The sequence below is a fragment of the Sceloporus undulatus genome, chromosome 1 (genome assembly GCF_019175285.1).
Source record: "Sceloporus undulatus isolate JIND9_A2432 ecotype Alabama chromosome 1, SceUnd_v1.1, whole genome shotgun sequence".
NCBI classification, from domain to species: domain Eukaryota; kingdom Metazoa; phylum Chordata; class Lepidosauria; order Squamata; family Phrynosomatidae; genus Sceloporus; species Sceloporus undulatus.
Window position 1 is genome coordinate 102,347,181 of NC_056522.1, and position 19,751 is coordinate 102,366,931.

Sequence of the window (19,751 nt, forward strand, 5' to 3'; positions counted from 1 at the left end):
AGTGAAAGGGAAACCTTGGTTGCAGCAAAACACACTGCAGGAATGATGATCCACTTTGAGACCGCTTTACCTGCCCTGGCTCAGTGCTGTTAGGGAACCCTGGGAATTGCAGTTTGTTGTGGCACCAGACAGAGAGGGCTAAATGTCTCACAGAACTACACTTCCCAGGATTCCCCAGCATTACAGCTTTCTTCTTCCACGTTTCACACACCAGGACTGGTGAAAATGTGCCACAGCTTCCGCGTATCTAAGGGCCAAAACGCATTGCAGAAATAATCCAGTCTGAGGTGACTGCCCTGGATCAGTGCTTGTTAGGGCACCCTGGGAGTTGTAGTTTGTTGTGTGGCACCAGAAATCTTTCTGACAAGGAAGGCTAAACATCTCACAAAACTACACTTCCCAGGATTCCCTTGCATTACAGCATGCTAGGGAATCCTGGGAGTTGTGGTTTAATGTGGTCCCAGAGTTCTCTGACAGAAGGCTAAATGTCTCACAAAACTGCACATCCCAGGATTCCATAGCATGGAGCCATGGCAGTTAAGTGGTGTCAACCTGGATCAGTATGACCAGATGTCCTAACCAGAAAGGAGGACAAGGCACGGGAAAATGTAAGGGTTTGCCTGTAAGTCCTACATGGGGAGAGAAGGAGGGAAGGTTGGACAATGTCAAACTTGCATTAATTAGTTAATTAATGACTTAATTCAGAATATATATCCAGGGGTAGCCGTGTTGGCCCTATATCATAGTACAGTATCATCCCAAACCCACCAAACAGTGATACCAACCAAAATACACATTACACACGTTGCAAGATTTCGAAGCTCCACTGGTTTCTTCATCAGGCAAAGGTGTTTAAAAAATCATACAGGACAAAGAAAGAAGGAAAAATAATTTCTGATTTCTGACAGTTGGATGGAGGTGTGGATAGAGATCCTGAGACTTGTAAAAGCTGTTCAGATCAATAGAAATACAGGAAAAGTGTTTATTGATATGTGCAGCTAGAAAGGCAGAAGAACTGTTAAGAAATGAAAAAGGCGGAAGCTGGGCTATTCTTCCTTAATCAGTCTGTGAAGATGAAAGTGTGGTATGGGCCATGGCATAAATGGTAAGGGGTGATCCATGATAAGGTTATTTATAATGCACCTTAATCTTTTGTCTATTTTATTTTATTTTTACCTATTGAGGATAAACCTTCTACTACCCAAGTCAGGTATTTGGGGTGATACTCTGTTTAATCAGTGTTCACATGGGAAATAAATGTATTCTCAGCTGTTGTGTCCTTTCAAGTCGTTTCCTACTTATGGCAACCTATCATGAGATTTTTCTTGGCAAAATTTCATCACAGGAGGCTTGCCGTTGCCTTCCCCTGAGGTTGAGAAAGTGTGATTTGCCCAAGATCCTCCAGTGGGCTTCATGGTTAAGTGGGCATTTGAACCCTGGTCTCCAGATTCATAGTCCAATGCTCAAACACAAGGCCATGCTGGCTCTCTTCAAACTAGAAACCATTGTCTTCATTACCTCTCATGGTCTAAGCAACAATATTCCTAACAGCTATTTTGGCTGACTTTGACTCAAGTTAAGCCTTGGCTCTCGTCCGTGTGATTTTACTGCCCAATACTTTAGCCATCTGATGTATTTAAGAATACAGGTGGTGAAACAATACAAAGAGGTTAGAATCTTATAACTGTTTCAATAAGTATTTCTGGGTGAAATGGCTACCATAATTTGTATTGGGGATTTTACACTAAAAGAGTCAGTTACTTTTCCTGATAAACTGGTGTTATGTCTGTAGCTTTGAGGAATTTTGAGTGTCCAGAATTTATTTGCTCTAAAACAATTGTTCAAAGTAGGCTGTTTTCACATTATTTCACTAATTAAGTATAGAAATTGTTAAAATTAATACAATCTACATCCATAATTACATACTATTAATATCTACATACATAATTCTTTTTTGTTTACTAAGCTTGGAGATGATCACATTTTGAAGTATATACCCTATACTTCAAAATGTAATCATCTTCATGCTTAGTAAACAAAAAAGAATTATGTATGTAGATGCATAATGTCCATAAAAAGAAATATACTGTATTTATGAGATATGGAACCGAACCACTGTCATTTAGCTATATACCAAGGATTAAAGCAAGTTTGGGGATGAGGTAAAGTAAACAAATGATGATTTCATACCCTATAATTGTCTTGATTTGGCAAAGTTTAATCCTCTGTCTTCCCATTGTTGAGCTGCTTTTAAAATGCCACAGTTTCTTTCTCCTCCTACACTTTTACTCTCAGGGGGCACTTACACTTACTTTTTTGTACCAAGGTGATGCAGATCTCCACAGTGATGCAATGCCAAATTGATGTTCCCACTACATTTCCCGCAAACAAATCTCTCCAAGGCATTTTAACCCGATGTGGCATTCACATGGTACTGCTTAGCATCAGCATGGCAGCATCGCATGGCTGGGAACAATCCCAGAGATCGGTTCAATTTGGTAGTGCATTCACACTAACGAAAGTGCGGATCACTCCAGCCCCCCCCAAAGAGGTACCCAGTGCAAAATGCACCAGGTTAAGTGGGCTTTTCACTCCCCCCCCCCGCGCAAACCGGGTGCATTAGGGGCCAGTGTGAACATCGCAGAAATAACCCAGTTTCACACTGGGTTATTTCCGTAGTGTGAATGGATCCTCATAGTTTACTCACTTTCACCTTTCACCCTCAGTTTACTTCAGTTGGTACAAGCTGAGTCTTGCATGTCAGAAATTTAAGATTTTTCTAGTAGGTCATCTGCATATTTGGAAAACCTTTACCTCAATTTCTAGTGGTGTATGTAGCTTATAAAAAGAAGGACTGACAGTTTGGCGAATGGAGGAACAACAACTGTGATACAGAGGGTGATATTTGGAGGTTCACCTCAATCAGTAATTGCCTTTCATAAGTTATGAAAGGCATTGAAGAAAAATGGTGGACCTTAAATGTCCTACATTTTGGGCTGAGTTTTGTCCTGCAGTTGTCCTACAGTTTGGTCTCGATTCTGTCCTACATTTTGTCCCTGGTAAAAGTGTACAATTATGGCAACCCTAACTACACCTCATATATGTCCTTGTATCTTTGCTGAAATGTCCATGAAATAGTTGCAACTTCCCTTATCTGTGTTTTAAACTGTTTTGCATCTTTAAAAAAAAACAATCAGTGCTTTGTTCTCACTTAAAACATTCTGAAAGATTTTGGAAATAGCAATCTTTTTAGTACTTGATGTTCACTCGTATTGCTTGCATCTGAGGTAGTAAGTCAATAAAGTTTTATTTCATTTGTTGCTATGCATAAAATGAAGTATGTGTGTAGGAAAGGGAAAGGAAAAATTCATTTTACATATGTTTGGAATGTCAATGAATATCACACAACAGAAGAAATGAGTGCATTTCAAATATTTATCATTGAAACCCAGTACACATTTAAGCCATTACTTTTCTCCTTCCCACCTGGAACCCTAACTGTCTTTTCTTTCATTTGGTACCACCATAAATCAGTTGCCATGGAAATTAACTCCATTCGAATGATAGCTTTTTCCATGGAGATGAAGTCAACAATCTTGTTCTCACATCTCTGAGTAGGAGGCATGGGAAAGGCAGTCATCTGCTTTGAGCCCACAAACCAGACAGCAGTGATGTGAGCTGTATTAATGGATTACGGACACAATGTGTATTACCATACTGCCGTCACAAAACATTGCAGGCTATGTAGAAGAGTATTATGCACTTACACAAATAGGCTACAGTCTTGCAAAGATTCACACACATACATCATGATTCCACATTTATACTAGTCCTGGCAGAGTTTCCTGAAGCACAGTTGTATGCTGTTTCTAGATTAAATGCTAGTATTATGGGCACTCCAATGTCAACTCCATGAATACTTTCCAGCACTGCCAGCAATGCCATCTCCCGCTGTAAAATCCAACATTAAATATTATGTACAGTGGGGTAGAGGAGCAGGCTGAGTAAATTTATATTGATTGAATGTATATGTTGAATTATATCCTGTGTCCATACAGAATTTTCCCCCTCCAGATGTAATATTCAGGACTTTAGGAGTCTTCTTCACTGTGTACTGCAATGGATGAATATTTAGCATTTATGTATCATTTCAGAATGTTGGAAGTGCTTCAGGTACATTATCTCAGTAGTCTTTACAACAACCTGCAAAGTCAAGTCTGTAATTATTAACCTCATATTGTAGATGTGGAACTATAACTGAAAGTCAGTGTCTTGACTTCAACCACAAAAGAAATGCATAAGAGATTTCAAACAGGAACTCCTGAATCATAATTCACAAAGTACTGCTTCATAGAGGGGAAGGAAATGACCCAGTATATCCAAAATGCCTAAAAGCAGCAGATACACTGCCAGTATCACTGGAAACACCACCAAAGTCTTTAATCAGATTGTGATTGACAAAACCTACATACCACCCACACAGAGGAAGCCAATAAACTTGTGACATCTGTAATTTGCCCCAAGTACATTATCCTGCATCACAGCATTGTGCCCAGTGCACAAAAGGATGCCACAGCACATATAGTGGCAAGCCACAACAAATCTGCTGGCCACTAGTTTTTCTTCTAGGCAGGGTTCAAACCAACTACAGTAGGCCCTTCCCTTATGCGTGGGATCTGTTCCAGAATGCACACACACACACCCCCACATAAGGCAAAAAGCATGTATGCTCGAGCCCTGTTGAAAATAATGGGGCTCGTGCACGTGGTACACTGCAGCGTGAACTCCATTCTTTTTATTACAGTGCAGTGATAGCTGCTGACTTCTTTATCAATGTGGCAGTGAATTTGTCCAAGTGCAAAAACACTAAACCTTATCCCTCTGAAACACTACTTTTCAACTTTATCCCTCCGAAATCACTGCGCTGATCCTCCACATGGTTTGGAATCATCTCTCAGAAGTCAAAGCCAGTGTGGCCAATGCTCAAGAACTCTGAAGCCCAAAACATCTGGAAGATGAAAGGTTGAGAACCACTGACCACAAAGGTTCAGCATCTTGTGAGTGCATTTTGGTATCATACCCTGCCTCCAGGACCCTGGAATAGACTCTTGAGTCAGAGAATGAAAGCACTGATCTCCTGATCAGAGTTCCCAGCAGTCACAGGAGAACGCTTATCTAGGAAGCAGCCATAATTAGGGAGCATCTATGAGACCCAGGCAGCTTATAAATGAGCCAGCACCTCCCTGAATAAGTGCTGCTGACAACTGTTTGCCTGTTCTGCAACTGTTTGCCTGCTTGCTTGAACTCTGCTTAGACTCCTGAAAACTCTACTGGACTTCCCTTTTGATTTCCTGTCTGGACTGTGTACTGAACTGTGGATGACTTGGACCAGACTAGACTATCTCTGCTTCTGAGCTGATGCCTTGGTGAACTCTGAAACGCTCCATGTAACTCGGTGGGATGCTGTACTGAGAGCCCGGTTTGCTTCCCAAGAGCACGTTCCACTGACATAAAAGCCTCTGCAGAAAGGCCAGGAAGAGGAGTCTATATTATATAGCAATGCTAACCTCAATGCAGAGGGTTGCACAGGTCACACACAGACTGCTTGGATAAAGCTTCAAGATCCACTGGGAAGGAAAGATCCACTGGGATAATCAAAGAGAGGGATTGGGACATTTGAAGAAAGAGAGCTAGACATACAACTGACAGCAGGGATTTTCAGTGTCTTGGGGCACGTAGTTGAAAGCAGGAGAGAGAGAGAGAGAGAGAAAGAGAGAAGTTTTACATCAACAGAGATGTAATCAGCTCCCCTTGCTTTTCCCATACATGACCAGCTAAAAATAAAACTATAGCAGTAATCTCAGTAGCAAAATAGAGGAATCTCCCCAAGACTCAATGCCATACTGTAACTTCCACAAGGCAGTCCCTTGACTACTCAGCCACAACAAGAGGTAGAAATTGGGTCAAGATCCTAGTCAACACCAGCAGAGTAGAAATACCCACTGGTGTATTAATGAGGAGTTGTATGTTTGGTACTGTGCATGGCATTATCACTGTTGGCAAACCACTCCTGCAGTAAAATCCACTTGAGAGTACCACAATGCCATGGCTCTTAGAACCATCTAAAATGAAATTAACTATCAGTATTGCCAAAAACATGAGATAACTCAAACACTAAAAACTCTTAAAAGATATTTCATAGAATCATAGAGCTGGAAGAGACCACAAGGGCCATCCAATCTGACCCCCTGCCATGCAGGAATATATACTCAAAGCATTCCTGACAGATTACCATCCAGCCTCCAAATGAGACTCCACCATACTTTAAGGTAGCAGATTCCACTGTGTGTTCCATTGTCGAATAGCAATTACCATCTAGAAATTTTACTAATGTTTAGGTGAATTCTCTTTTCCTTTAGTTTTAATCCATTGCTCTCTGTCCTAGTCTCTGGAACAGCAGATAATAAGATCCCTAAGTTCTTCCTAATATTTAGATGGAATATCTTTTTTATTTTTTGTTGTCGTTGTGTGCCTCCAAGTCATTTTTTTTACTTATGGCAAGCCTAACTTAGTCCTGACTAAGTTTCTTCAGAGTGGGTGTTGCTGTTGCCATCCTCTGAGGCTGAGAGAGTGTGACTTGCTCAAGGTCATCCAGTGGGTTTTTATGGTTGAGCAGGGAACTGATCACAAAAAGTCAACATGGGTTTCAGAGAAACAAGTCATGCCAGACAAATCTAATCTCTTTCTTTGAAAAAATTACCAGCTTGGTAGATGAAGGGAATGCTGTGGATATAGTATATCTTGATTTCAGTAAGGCCTTTGACAAAGTTCCCCATGACATTCTTGCAAACAAGCTTGTAAAATGTGGGCTAGACAAGGCAACTGTTAAGTGGATTTGTAACTGGTTGACCGGACGAACCCAAAGGGTGCTCAACAATGGCACCTTTTCATCCTGGAGAGAAGTAACCAGTGGAGTCCCACAGGGCTCTGTCCTTGGCCCAGTACTGTTCAACATCTTTATCAATGACTTGGAGGAAAAAATTGGGGGAATACTTATCAAATTTGCAGATGACACTAAAGTAGGAGGAATAGCTAATACTCCAGAGGACAGGATCAAAATTCAAAATGACCTGAATAGACTAGAAAGCTGGGCCAGAGCTAACAGAATGAACTTCAACAGGGAGAAATGTAAGGTACTGCACTTAGGGCGAAAAAATGAAATGCCCAGATATAGGATGGGAGACACCTGGCTTAAGGAGACAACATGTGAAAGGGATCTAGGAGTCCAAGTAGACCACAAGTTGAACATGAGTGAACAGTGTGATGCGGCAGCTAACAAGGCCAATGCGATTTTAGGCTGCATCAATAGAAGTATCGTATCTAGATCAAGGGAAGTAATAGTGCCATTATATTCTGCTCTGGTCAGGCCCCACCTGGAATATTGTGTCCAGTTCTGGGCGCCACAATTCAAAAAGGACATTGAGAAACTGGAGCGTGTCCAAAGGAGGGCGACTAAAATGGTGAAAGGTCTGGAAACCTTGCCCTATGAGGAACGACTCAGGGAGCTGGGGATGTTTAGCCTGGAGAAGAGAAGGTTAAGAGGTGATATGATAGCCCTATTTAAATACTTGAAGGGATGTCATATTGAGGAGGGAGCAAACTTGTTTTCTGCTGCTCCAGAGACTAGGACCCGGAGCAATGGATGCAAGCTGCAGGAAAAGAGATTCCACCTCAACATTAGGAGGAACTTCCTGACACTAAGGGCTGTTCGACAGTGGAACACACTTCCTCGGAGTGTAGTGGAGTCTCCCTCCTTGGAGGTCTTCAAACAGAGGCTGGATGGCCATCTGTCGACGATGCTTTGATCTGGATTTCCTGCATGGCAGGGGGTTGGACTGGATGGCCCTTGCGGTCTCTTCCAACTCTATGATTCTATGATTCTATGATTCTATGAACACTCAAACCACTACACCACACTCCATTTTAATTTATATTTAATTGATTTAAATTATATTTATAACATAATTTCATTAAAAGATTATGCATACGCATACACATAGCACACCACTTTACATACAACCACCACAGCGCCATAATTAAAATTCAAAAGCTTGCCAAAATAAAAATGTCTTCACCTGTCAAAAGGGAGGCCTGCCAGCGCCTGCTTTTCCTCCACAGGGAAGCCGCAGGCGCCAAACCATGCACCTTCCCTGTCGAGGAAAAAGAACCCGCAAAAAGCGGGTTCTTTTTACCCCATGGCGGCAGCATAACGAATGCGCCAGTGGCTCTGTCCCCATGCAACCTTAGCACGTGACGAGGGTGTCACAAAAGGCCCATCTGTACCAGACCTTAGTCTTCCCCAGCACCTGACACTCTCTACTGCACTCAACTCAACTGCACTGAACTCTCCTAAACAGAACTCCCCTGGACTGACTGCACAGTCACTCATTCTTCCTTTTTATATCTATTCCTTCCTTGGCAGCCCCTCCCTCACAGTCAGTCTGAACCAAATTGGCTGTCAGGAAACCAAGTATACCAAGTGACTCTGTCATAGCACCCATTACACAGCAGTCCCAATGCACAATGTTCACTTCTTTTGCTTCCCTATGTAGTAGTGTCACAGCAGCCGCTTGCTGAAGACAGATGTTGTGAAACTGCTTGAGTTTATTTCTTGCAGACGGAAGTCCACTTACGTAAATGCAAGTCCCATAATCAATTCCAGCTAATGTCTTCTACATATTCATTGCCAAGCGGCACTAGTCTGCTAGTCATTATGGCTATACTTTGCCTACAGTATCAGGAACACCATTCCTTTATATATCAGTTGTGAGAGAACACAACCAGGAGGTAAGGCAGCAATATTTGGGCTTTATGTAAAATTCCATGAATGATTCAGAATGTCTACACACAGTCAAACTTTTGCCTAAAAGCGCCTATGAACAGCACAGAAACAGCTAGCTTGATGCCTCTTCAGGGAGAGATGACTGTGACAAAGTCTTCATCATAGGATCTTACAATGAGACTGCATTTATCTATTTATAGCACTCTGGGCACTATGCCTGAACGTGGATTGGACTCAGTCCTGACTGGTTCAGTTGTGGGTGGGTGGGGTTGTATTGACTTAGAAGACCTGCTTGTAAAATGTCATTGGTTCATTCTGGCTAACCCTTTTCTTGTACACCCTGCACTCCTGGACAAGGATCTTATAGCATCAAACAATTCAGGGAAAAGACTGTTTTTCAAATGGTTTCACAGTTTCAATGCTTGTTCAGAAAGGTATTAAAGACCCTCACCCCTGTGCAAATAGAACAATAATGTCAGTAGAAACACATGGCAGGGGCTGATCCTAAACACCCAGTGCCAGTGCATTTGCTAGCCAGAAAGGAGGTACCCACCTGGCATGCACCTCCAACCAGAGGCTGTCTGTCTTTAGAGCAGCCTATTTCTTCAATGCCTGGCTCTTAGATGGTTCTAAGAGTATTTTAATGTTTTAGCTGGGCTTTTAAAAAATTATTGTAAGCTGCCTTAGTCTCATTTTGGTAGAAACGAGGGATATCAAATAAATAAATAAATACTGTGTCCTCCTACCCCTACTACACACACAAGGTCACCATAAGAGGAAAACACTGGGCAGAGGAAATTTTTCCAAGCCTCTTCAATTGGGTTGGGGAGGGTATTATATCAAGGCATCAGAACAAAGCAGCTGGGCCTTTGCCAGCAGTTCATCTGCCTGGAGTGCTTGTTGACTATGCAAGTCACACCCGCCCTGCCCCACTCCATTCTGGCCCTAGAATGAAGTTCACTGTCATGTGTATCTGTGAGTTACAATGTAGTATCACACTGTGTCCCTGTTTCATTTTATGTATGTGTTAGACTTCTCTTTTTTTCCCTCCACCTCCCCCAAAATGTAATTTAAATTTATCAAGTTCTCTAACTTTTGCCTCTAGTCTTATTTTTATTTTGAGGGGTAATTTAACTCACCACTGTTTTTGGACTTTTACACTAAGTGAACATTTTTTAAAAGTGGGAGGAAGGAAGCAAATCTTTGTCAATCCCCTCCTCCAATTATTATTATTATTATTATTATTATTATTATTATTATTATTATTATTTATATAGCGTTGTAGATTTGCACAGCACTGTACATAAAAACAATAAATATAAAAGGGTAAACCTGCCTATGGTGTACAATCTAAGAAATAATAGGATAATCTATAGGTTCCTCAGCATGGAAACTTTTGGACCTATTTTTCTGAAGTTTTAAAGGCTTTTCAGAAGTGGCCACTGTGCCTGCAGTCTTCATCCACGCTGAGTGGTGAAGATTGTCAAATGCCAGACAAATAGGTTCCAGGAGGAGGAGGATTGTAGTAGATGCCTTTACAATTTTAAGTTTTTAATAGGGGGATGATTTAGTTAAAATCTGTTAAGTTACCCCCACCCCCCACCAAAAAAAATAAGACTAATGGCAAAAGTTAGAGAGCCTAATACATTTAAATAACATTTTATCTGATGTTGTCAAAAAAGTCTTGAATTCTCTTTTAATACTCCAAACCAGAGAAGAAGTCTCATTGATTCAACAGTTGACTATTTTAGTTGTAACTACTTTAGTGGGAACTAATCATTAGGTCTCAGGCTATAGAAAATTTCCCCATAATAAATCTGTGGGGAGATTAACAGCTATGTACTTTCCAAACCAAGATTGTGCTCCAGACTCAAGATGATGTGTGCTGTAACTTTGCTTCCTAACACAGTAAGCATAGCAAATTGAGCTAATATATCTACTATGGGATCCTGTCAGCATCCATGATATGGATGTTCTGTACACCTCAGAAATAACCAGTTGATCACCACCACCACCTCCTTACAATTCATAGGTGATCAAGTGGAGGAAGGCTAGTATGGACCAGCTTGTACATGTGTAGAACCAGCAGCCAACTTTGTGATCATAGCTACATATTTTGCAGTAGTCACCATCACAAAGAGTGTCATTATTTCTTGTTGTTCACAGCAGCCTTTGTATAGAGGTACCTGATGGATGTGTTTCCACTTTGAGTTTTAGAGCCACTCATCCTACAGCTGCTCAAAGTTGTATGGGAATTCTCCCATTGCCAAGCCTTTCTTGGGATAGGATCAAGCACTAGGAGAGCATCCCTTCTACTCAAAGCAGCTGTAGGAGTTGTAGCTGTTAAGCCGAATATGGATTCACTGCCCCATAACAATGGATCCACTGGGTGCCCTTCCCTTATATATACTGTATTTTTTTAAAAAATCACATGGAGTAGCAGGTTCCAGAGCATTAAGTCCTTGCATTTTTCCAGAACTGTGGATTATTTTAACCTTGTGCAAGCAAGATGACTAAACTATTGTACTTTGAGTGTGTATCATGAGAATTCATAACTCCCTAGAAAAGACAATAATGCTTGGGAAGGTGAAAGGCAGTAGGAAAAGAGGAAGTCTGCATTCCACATGGATAGATTCAATGCAAGAAGCCATGGCCCTGAGCCTGCAAGACATGAGCAGGGCTGCTGGTGATAGGTTGAGTGGGAGGTAACTTGTTCACGTGGTCACCATCAGTTGAACAGCAGTTGACAACAAATCAAAATATGAGCTATAAGCCATGATCAATATAAACACATTTTATAAATATAAATGAGCTTCGCCATATAAATGTTTGGTAAAGATTAAAGAAAAATAATTTTATGTAATCGTCAGGCGTTTTGTCTAATTAAGATCTTGATGAGTATTCAGTATCTGAGGATGCAGTGAGAGAGGATGCCATTTTCTGACGTTTGAAAAGAACAAACTGAATAAACTCTTTTTCTAAGTGAATGGGTCCAAGTGCAGGCTCTCAGACGGGGGAAGTAAGGACTAGGACAAGCTCCTTATTCCTGCAAAAATTAGTAAGGGGTCAAAAATAGCTCCTTAAGTCCCCCCAACAACTATGAGTGAGGACTTTATGTGTACTTTTCCCTCATATGATGAGGGACATCTGTGCAAGAAGAAACATTAGCTGGGAGCCTGCTGGGAGAAGTTGTTGGTTTGGTACTGAGAAATGTCCCATCAGCCAAGATACACAAGGCATTTTGTTCTAAGGACTGGGATTGGTTGGATTTCCATCAGTTAAGGACACCTATGCTGAGCTGGCCCACTCAGATTTTTTCTCCCATTGTTGTCTGGCAGGATGATTCTGGGTAAGTTGTCTCCATGTAGGCAGGGCTCAAACAATGTGACACAAACTTCAAATGTTTTCCCATCTGATGGCGAACTTCCCATCTGAGGCGGGTTACAGACCATCATAAAGTACGTGCTCCATGCGTACTAGGGTTAGGAAGGGCCGTATTAGGGTTAGGAAGGGTCTTATCTTCCTCACGGCCCTTCTCCGTAGTACGCGCGGAGCGCGTCATAAATGGCAGCGCACCATCCACATGGGTGCCGCCATTTTGACGTCTTGGACACATAGTGTCCAGACATGTCACAGCGGAAGTGACGCCGCGAGGACGCGCTTCGCCCCTCGCGGCGCCACTTCCACATTTTGAAAAGGAGCGCCATTTCGGCGCTCCTTTTTCGCTGCGCCGGGAAGCCTCGTGGTCTGGCCGCTGGGGCTTCCCTCTGCAGCGAATGGTGGCGGTGGGAGAACGGCCACTTGAGGGCGGTCTGTAACCCGCCAGAGAGACTGAAGATTTAGCTCATATTCTATTCAAGTGTGATTTGTACCAACAGGAAATAGACCAGTATCTTGGTCCCTATATCAAACGATCAATGTTCTGAGATACCCATGTTAGAACTTCTTACTTCATGAATGGTCAAGATTCAAAAATATCTATTACCACAGCGTAGTTTCTATGTAAAGCAATACAGCTGAGAGCTAGATATGTGGGGACAATTGGGGTCAACTGTAGAGGTGATGAGGAATTTTGATGTGTAAGTGATGTTCAATCTTTCTGTTTTATGTACTATCATTTTAAAGCTGTATTCCCCCCCCCCCATTTTACTCATTTTTGTACTTTGAATCTCTTATATAGATTTTTATAATGAAGTTTTATAATTTTGTTTCATTTATGGGTTTTGTACTTGTATGGCGTTCAGATGGTATCTGTATGGTATTTTATTCATACTTTAGATTTATTATATTTAGCTTTTTAAATTATTATTATATTTAGCTTTTTAAATTTCTATAGACCTTGTATAGAATTTTATAGTGTGTTTTATCTGCTTTATGTTATTTTGATATGGCCTAAGGGCTAATCAATAAACAATATGCCCATCTGATGGCTTACTGGAAACTCCAGGCAAGATGACTCTGGAGAGGTGATACACATCTCCACTATATCTACTATCAACCAGTTAAGCCAGATGTTAAAGGAAGGAGACAAATACACATGTCAGAATGAGAAATACAGGACAGATGTGGAACACTTGTTTGGAAGGCTTAATATGTACATATATATGTGAGAGAAGGGATGGCATGAGCAACAGAAATGGAGAAAAGGTGATATACCAGGTAGGGAAGTATGCATAGCATGTAATTTATTCCTAGCTGTTACTCAGTATTGAATAACGAATATTCTAGAGAAATAATTTTCACTAAACCACTACACCATTGGTATGAAGCCAGAATACCTTAGTTCTGGTTTGGTTTACATTTATTAAAATGCCTATTACAAATAACAAATAATATTGATAATATTATGGACAAGTAAAGGTAGACAAGCACGAATTTCAGGTATTTATTGAAAAGTTTTACTTGCAACAATTTACAGAGCAAGAATTTGCAAATTTGGTAGCATCAGTCAAAAGTCAAAACACAAATTAGCACTTGGTTTTCTTTTCATGTCAGCAACATTCATTTCATATGTAGTCAACTGAAGACAGTTCTTCATTTCATCCAGAAGTATAAAAAAATCTCAAGAGATCGACAATTTCTATGCTTTTTCATACTGGCGAACAGAAACAATATCACCAAAAGTGAGGGTCTGCAAATGGATCAAAAAGTGGAACAATTAGGCAATGTGCCATCGAATGTGAAGGATTCTGTCATCTTTATGAGTGTCTAACACTGTTGCAGAACTAAGAATTTGTTGGGGGAAAATGAAACTGGTCACAAAACCTACACAGTATCACTCCACTGGGGAATGACTGCCAACATAGCAAGCACTTTCAGTTGAAAATATACCCAGTATCTACTATGTCCTGTTCTGCAGTCTTTAGTATTTGTTGTCATATAACAAGTTGGAATCTGTATATCTAGCCTGATAAATCTAAAAAGCCAGAAGGAGAATGGAGACAAATGTACCATTATTATCAGTACTCTTATAAAATTGCAGATTAAAAAAAGCCTTGCAAAATGCTTGGAAAACTGGTAGAGATGTTTTGTTGTCATCACTATTGCTGGCCAATATGAACACTCAACAAATACCTTTTCCTTAATTTAAACTGTACTGTAAAACATCAAAATTGGGTTTTCAAAGTTTGTCCCAGAACAAAAAAAATAGATGAATTTGTAACAGCAGCAAGTTGATTTTTCATTACTCTTTTCCCTTATATAAATTTTAAAAAATTCCCCACATTTTGCATAATAATTCTGATCAAGCAATTGGAATTTTTTACAGCTTGCTTGTGGAATAGGTTGGAATTTTAGTATGTTATCCATGGACAAGGCAAACCTCATTCTTACCTATTACTTCTGTTGCCTTCCCACCCACACAACCAATATGATTTTAAAAAAATAGTAATGAATTTTAATGTTAAGTAAAATATACAGTGTAAAATTATGCATTTTTTGGAACAAGTGGACAAACTGTGTCCTGTAATCATGAATGAATGTCAAGTGCCATGATAAAGGTCCACACTGTACACTGATAAATAATCAGCCCGTATTAAAATAAGAGGCTAACAAAAGGTGTAAACCAAGAGAGGAACGCCTGTCATAGTCTACTGTATTATCAGTATACCAGATTATGACACAATTCAATGCTGCTTTCAGATCTGATATAGAAGACAGTGAAAAAAGTACAAGTTTTAAGGAAAATTAAGGAATGAAAAGCTTCTTCAGGGATATTTTGCGAAATCCCATTTTGATGCCCAAACAAGAGAAAGAGATAATTTTGTTCTTTAACAATAAGATTTTTTTTTGGCCAGTTAGAGATTGTTAGAAGGGAAACTGCATTAAAGCATTCTTCTTAATAAGCTTAATTCCCAGTTAAGATGGATATGCACCAGATTTTGTACTGTAATTCACTAGTTAAAAGTTATTGGTCTAAATCAAGTTGTAAACTCCAATTTGAGCAGACTGACTGAATCAATGGGAACTTGATACTACTTGGCTAAATCCGTTGATTCAAAGAATGACTGTGATTAGCAATTGGGTGTGAATTTTATTGCTGTGGAAAATGCTCTTTAGAAATTGTAAATCCTCAGTGCAGACGGGAAAAATGAGTCAAAATGTTCGAGTCATAATAAATTGAGGATTTGAGGATCTGTAACTGTTAAAAAGAAGCTTTTGTTTACTTACCATGACCATTTTGCCATCTTTAATTTCTCTAACAAAGTTTGTTTCTTTGCCATCCCATTTCTGCACGTGAACTAATTTGTCTCCATCCATGGTCACCACAGACTGTGAGCACAAAAGCACACACACCAGAGATTTCACATCAGATTGTAAGACATGGCAATGAAGATTACACAAATGATTCTGAGCACAATCCAGCCAATAGTTAAACGCTTCTAAAGTCCCTCTATTATCAAAAAGATCCTTAAGAATATATTTCAGTTTCTGGAATATGAAATGTTTGGACTACTAATTTGAAATAAAAGAATTGTTAGATTGTTATATATTTTAAACAGCCCAACTCTAAAAGGTCATATAAACACTACCAGAGCTTTGAAAAGTTACCATTTGGACTACAACTCTCAGAATTCCCTAGCTGGCATAGGTGGCAGCAGGGCATCTGTGAGACTGCTCCAAAATTGCACTATATTGCACAAAAATTGCACATAGAGTCATGTGGCTAAATATTAAGGTGGAGTTCCTTTTCAAGCACGAATCAGGTTGACATGTGGGTTGTAATTAGGAAAGACGTCCTTTGGGAAAAGAACTGGGACCCACTATTATTCAGAAAATATTAAGCACCCAGCGATGGAGTAAAGCATAATAATAAGGCCAAGAATATGCCTAAAGTCTAATCTGCACTACAGAAATAATGCAGTTTGACAGCACTTTAACTGCTATGGCTCAATGCTATGGAATTCCAGGATTTGTTGTTTGCTGTGGCACTAGACTCTCTGACAGAGAAGGCTGTCTCACAAACTAGAAATCCCAGAATTCAATAGCACTTAGTCTTGACAGTTAAAGTGGTGTCAAACTGCATTATTTCTTCAATGCAGATTAGACCTCCAATACACTATACATCTGTCTGCCATGTCCAGACGCCTCTGAAATACAGAGCTGGTGATGATATAGTCATTCTAAGAGGTCCCAAAAAAAGATGAGACAAACACACAATGGAGAATTTCCATTTGTATGTTAAAAGCATTTGTTTAGAACTGAGTCCCATTGGTCTGAATAGCTCTGTGAAGCACAAATAAGTTAGACATGTAGTAATGGGGATGGGGGTGTTGCCACCCAAAATAAGAATTGCCCCCCCCCCATATTTTCCTTCAATCCTCTAATTTCTAATCCTTCTTTTCTTTCTGTCTTCAAATTTCATCACAGTACTTAAAGCTTCAGTTGAGCATGTAGAAATACAGTATAGGTATTCAAAGCGAATGGGCTGGCAAAGTTACCAAGGAGGTGCTAATAGCAAAAATGAATTTCAGTACAGTAGTCCCTCGGGTTACGAAATTAATTCGTTCCGCCGCTCCGTTCGTAACCCGAGTAATTTCGCAACCCGAAAAGGCTTTTTTTAGCGCTGGAAAGCCGCTAGCCACGCTTTGCAGTTTGAATTTCGCGCTGAAAAAAATTCGTAACCCGAAAAAAACATCGTATCCCGGAACAGTTTTTTCCAATGTAACTTTTTCGTATCCCGGAAATTTCGTAACGCGATCAATTCGTATCCCGGGGTACCACTGTATCTCATTTCCTGCAATGCTAGAACTTTAGGAACAGAAGGAAAATTCCATTGGAAGGGGCAGAATTCTTATTGGGTGGGAAAGTCCTAATTTTGCCCCTTTGCATCACTACAATCCTGTATACATATTCAACATCACAACTTAAAAATATAGCAACAACAACAAAAAACCTCCTCTTTTGCTTTTGTTGTTTGAATATTCCAAGTAAAATGTTATTACTTAACACCAATCAGTGTTTCCATCACAAACAGACAACAACAACACTTAATAAACTCTTCCTGTAAACCCTAAAAAAAGAATTTAAAATAAAAGTCTAAAGGACTATTGCGATGGCAAAGATAATTTCTTGCTTACTTTGCAGTTTCTGTCATCTGCTGTAGTTTCATCAAATTCTTCTCCCAGTTTGAAACTGATTTCAGTGTTCTTGAAGGTGCTCTGGGTCCTGATCACCACTTTGTCTCCCTCCTGGCTGATGATCACTGTTGGTTTGGTAACGTTTCCCACCTGGCGAGTAGCATAGCCAACTCCTAAATAATATATATAAAAATTAAAAAATTGATTCTGAGCTTTACAGATAACGGAAAAATATTTTCAAATGTTTCTGCTATGAAACAACATTTTATTCTGTTTATTCACTTAATGTATAACCCATTATTCCATTGGTATGTTCAAGGCAGCTACCAAAATCAGCACTATAGAAGAGACTGTAACAAAGATTAGGCTGGAGTCTTTTGTTCAATCATATGAGACAGGTCCCATGAACTCAAAGAGATTTACTTGCACAAGTAAACTTGCAAACTATTAGACCACATGAATTTTCCACATTTCTGCTAACTGTATGCTTTGCTGTGTACATAGAAATTCATCTTCTGATAATGCTTACTTAACTTACCAAATTGCAATAATGAGGATAAAGAAGCATCAGTGATGCATATAATTGTGTTGTCTTCCTTGGTAGCTACTGTTTAGCTTGCACAAATAACATGTTTACTCAGTCCAGACCAAATTTGCACTTGCCTTTCTTATTCGAACATATGCCAGTTATTTCCCATAAGTTATAGTGATGTACAAAGCACATGCAGACATTTTACAGACTTTAGCAGTGCACTTTCTCCTTCCCCTCAGCCATTTTCTAAATTTACTCACAAAATCCTTTCCCGATGCAAATCATGTCTATTGAATGGGAGAGCATCTGCTTTCAGTTGTAGTTATGCTGAAATACTTAAAGGTGGCAAGTCCTTTGATAAATCCAATTTGAACTAAACATTTTAATGGCACTTTGAAGTAAGTGTGTGATTAGGATCTTAGTGCTCTGAGTCCTGAAAATATTTCTTTAATTTATCCTAAAGTATGCAAGTAATGTGCTCCTGAATATATTTATAGCCCTATCCAAAATATACTTACTTCAAAACCGGTTTCTTGATCACAATAAAACTTGCTTCCAAGCAAGCTTGTGCAAGATGCTTAGTTCTAAGTTCTGCACTTCTGAGTAAGTCACACTAGCTTTAACAAGGCATAAACTAATGGGAGATTGCCAATGAATAGCAGGCCCTGTAGGCTATATTTCAGGGGAGGGAACTGGTAAAACCACCTCTGAGGATTTCTTACCTAAGACAACTCTATGAAGTCCATAGGACTGCCATACATCGACAGGAGACTTGAAGGCACTCTCACACACATAAATTCCTCTCATCTTTCATTGTACAGCAACATAAATCTTAGCACTTTGGGTGCTTAAGGACATAAACTATTAAATAGAGATTTACATTACATAACCTGTTTCATTGTCTCTACATATAACTTAAAATAATTAAAACTGTTTTTTTAAGTCAGTCTGCCCTTGCTGAAACAAGTTACTCCTTTGCAAAATCTCTGACTCTGTGGCCATTAAAACTGTGCTAAAGAACAATAATCAGGATTACAAGTGTAGATCCTGCCACTGAAAGGATGTTCTTAAGCAGCCCTCTTCGGTACATACCCAGCGCCTTCATGTATTCATCAAAGTTCTGGCTGTCAATCAGCTTCCAAGTAGCACAGAATGCCTCAACCATTGTAGCTGCTGAATAAGACAGATACCTGGCCCAAAACTGATGGGAGAGCAGTGGCTACTGCTCCAAACACTGGGTTAAAATCCTTTGCCTCAACCCCTTCTTGAGTGAGAGAAGAGGCATGCAAACCTGATAATAACTTGAGTTACAGACTCCACCCAGGGCCTCCCACAGCTTCTTTGACTACAAAAAGGGGAGATTTGTAGGGGGAGAGGGTAGGAAGATTTTTGGTCTGCTGATTGGATCAGGCCACTAGGTCAGCCAAGCTGGTTGGCCTACCCTTTCTATCCAGCTGGGAAAATTTAGGGGAGGGAGGAAAATGAACTTTTTTTTGTGGGAGAGGGGAATGTGAAAATATGTGAGGGTCTTTTAAGTTGTATTTGTAAACTTGGCAAAGGGGCATTGCAGCCTCAATGGGAGAGAGACACACAATAAGACATTCAGATTTGTTTCCGCCAAAACTCTACCCTGGTGACAGTTTTTTAAAAGACACTAGACCCTTATCCTCTTGCTGAGCTAAGGAAATTGTTAACTCCTTGTCCCTCAAAGCAGGAGAGTAGGCAAGAAAAGAGAGGAGAAAAAGAGTATTCATTAATCTTCCCCTCCCATCCCCCCCAAAAAGGAGGAAGGGGAACG

The 19,751-nt window shown here is 40.1% G+C and overlaps 1 protein-coding gene across 1 annotated transcript; it reads right to left on the reverse strand.

Annotated features, from left to right (window-relative positions):
- Positions 1 to 13,713: 13,713 nt before the first annotated feature.
- FABP7 (fatty acid binding protein 7) lies at positions 13,714 to 19,260 on the reverse strand. Its single transcript, XM_042447061.1, has 4 exons — positions 19,046 to 19,260; positions 17,422 to 17,594; positions 15,512 to 15,613; positions 13,714 to 13,973 (listed from the first exon to the last, which is right to left on the reverse strand). The coding sequence occupies exons 1-4, from the start codon at positions 19,116 to 19,118 to the stop codon at positions 13,923 to 13,925; spliced, it is 399 nt and encodes a 132-aa protein (XP_042302995.1). The 5' UTR covers positions 19,119 to 19,260; the 3' UTR covers positions 13,714 to 13,922.
- Between the last annotated feature and the right edge of the window lie 491 nt (positions 19,261 to 19,751).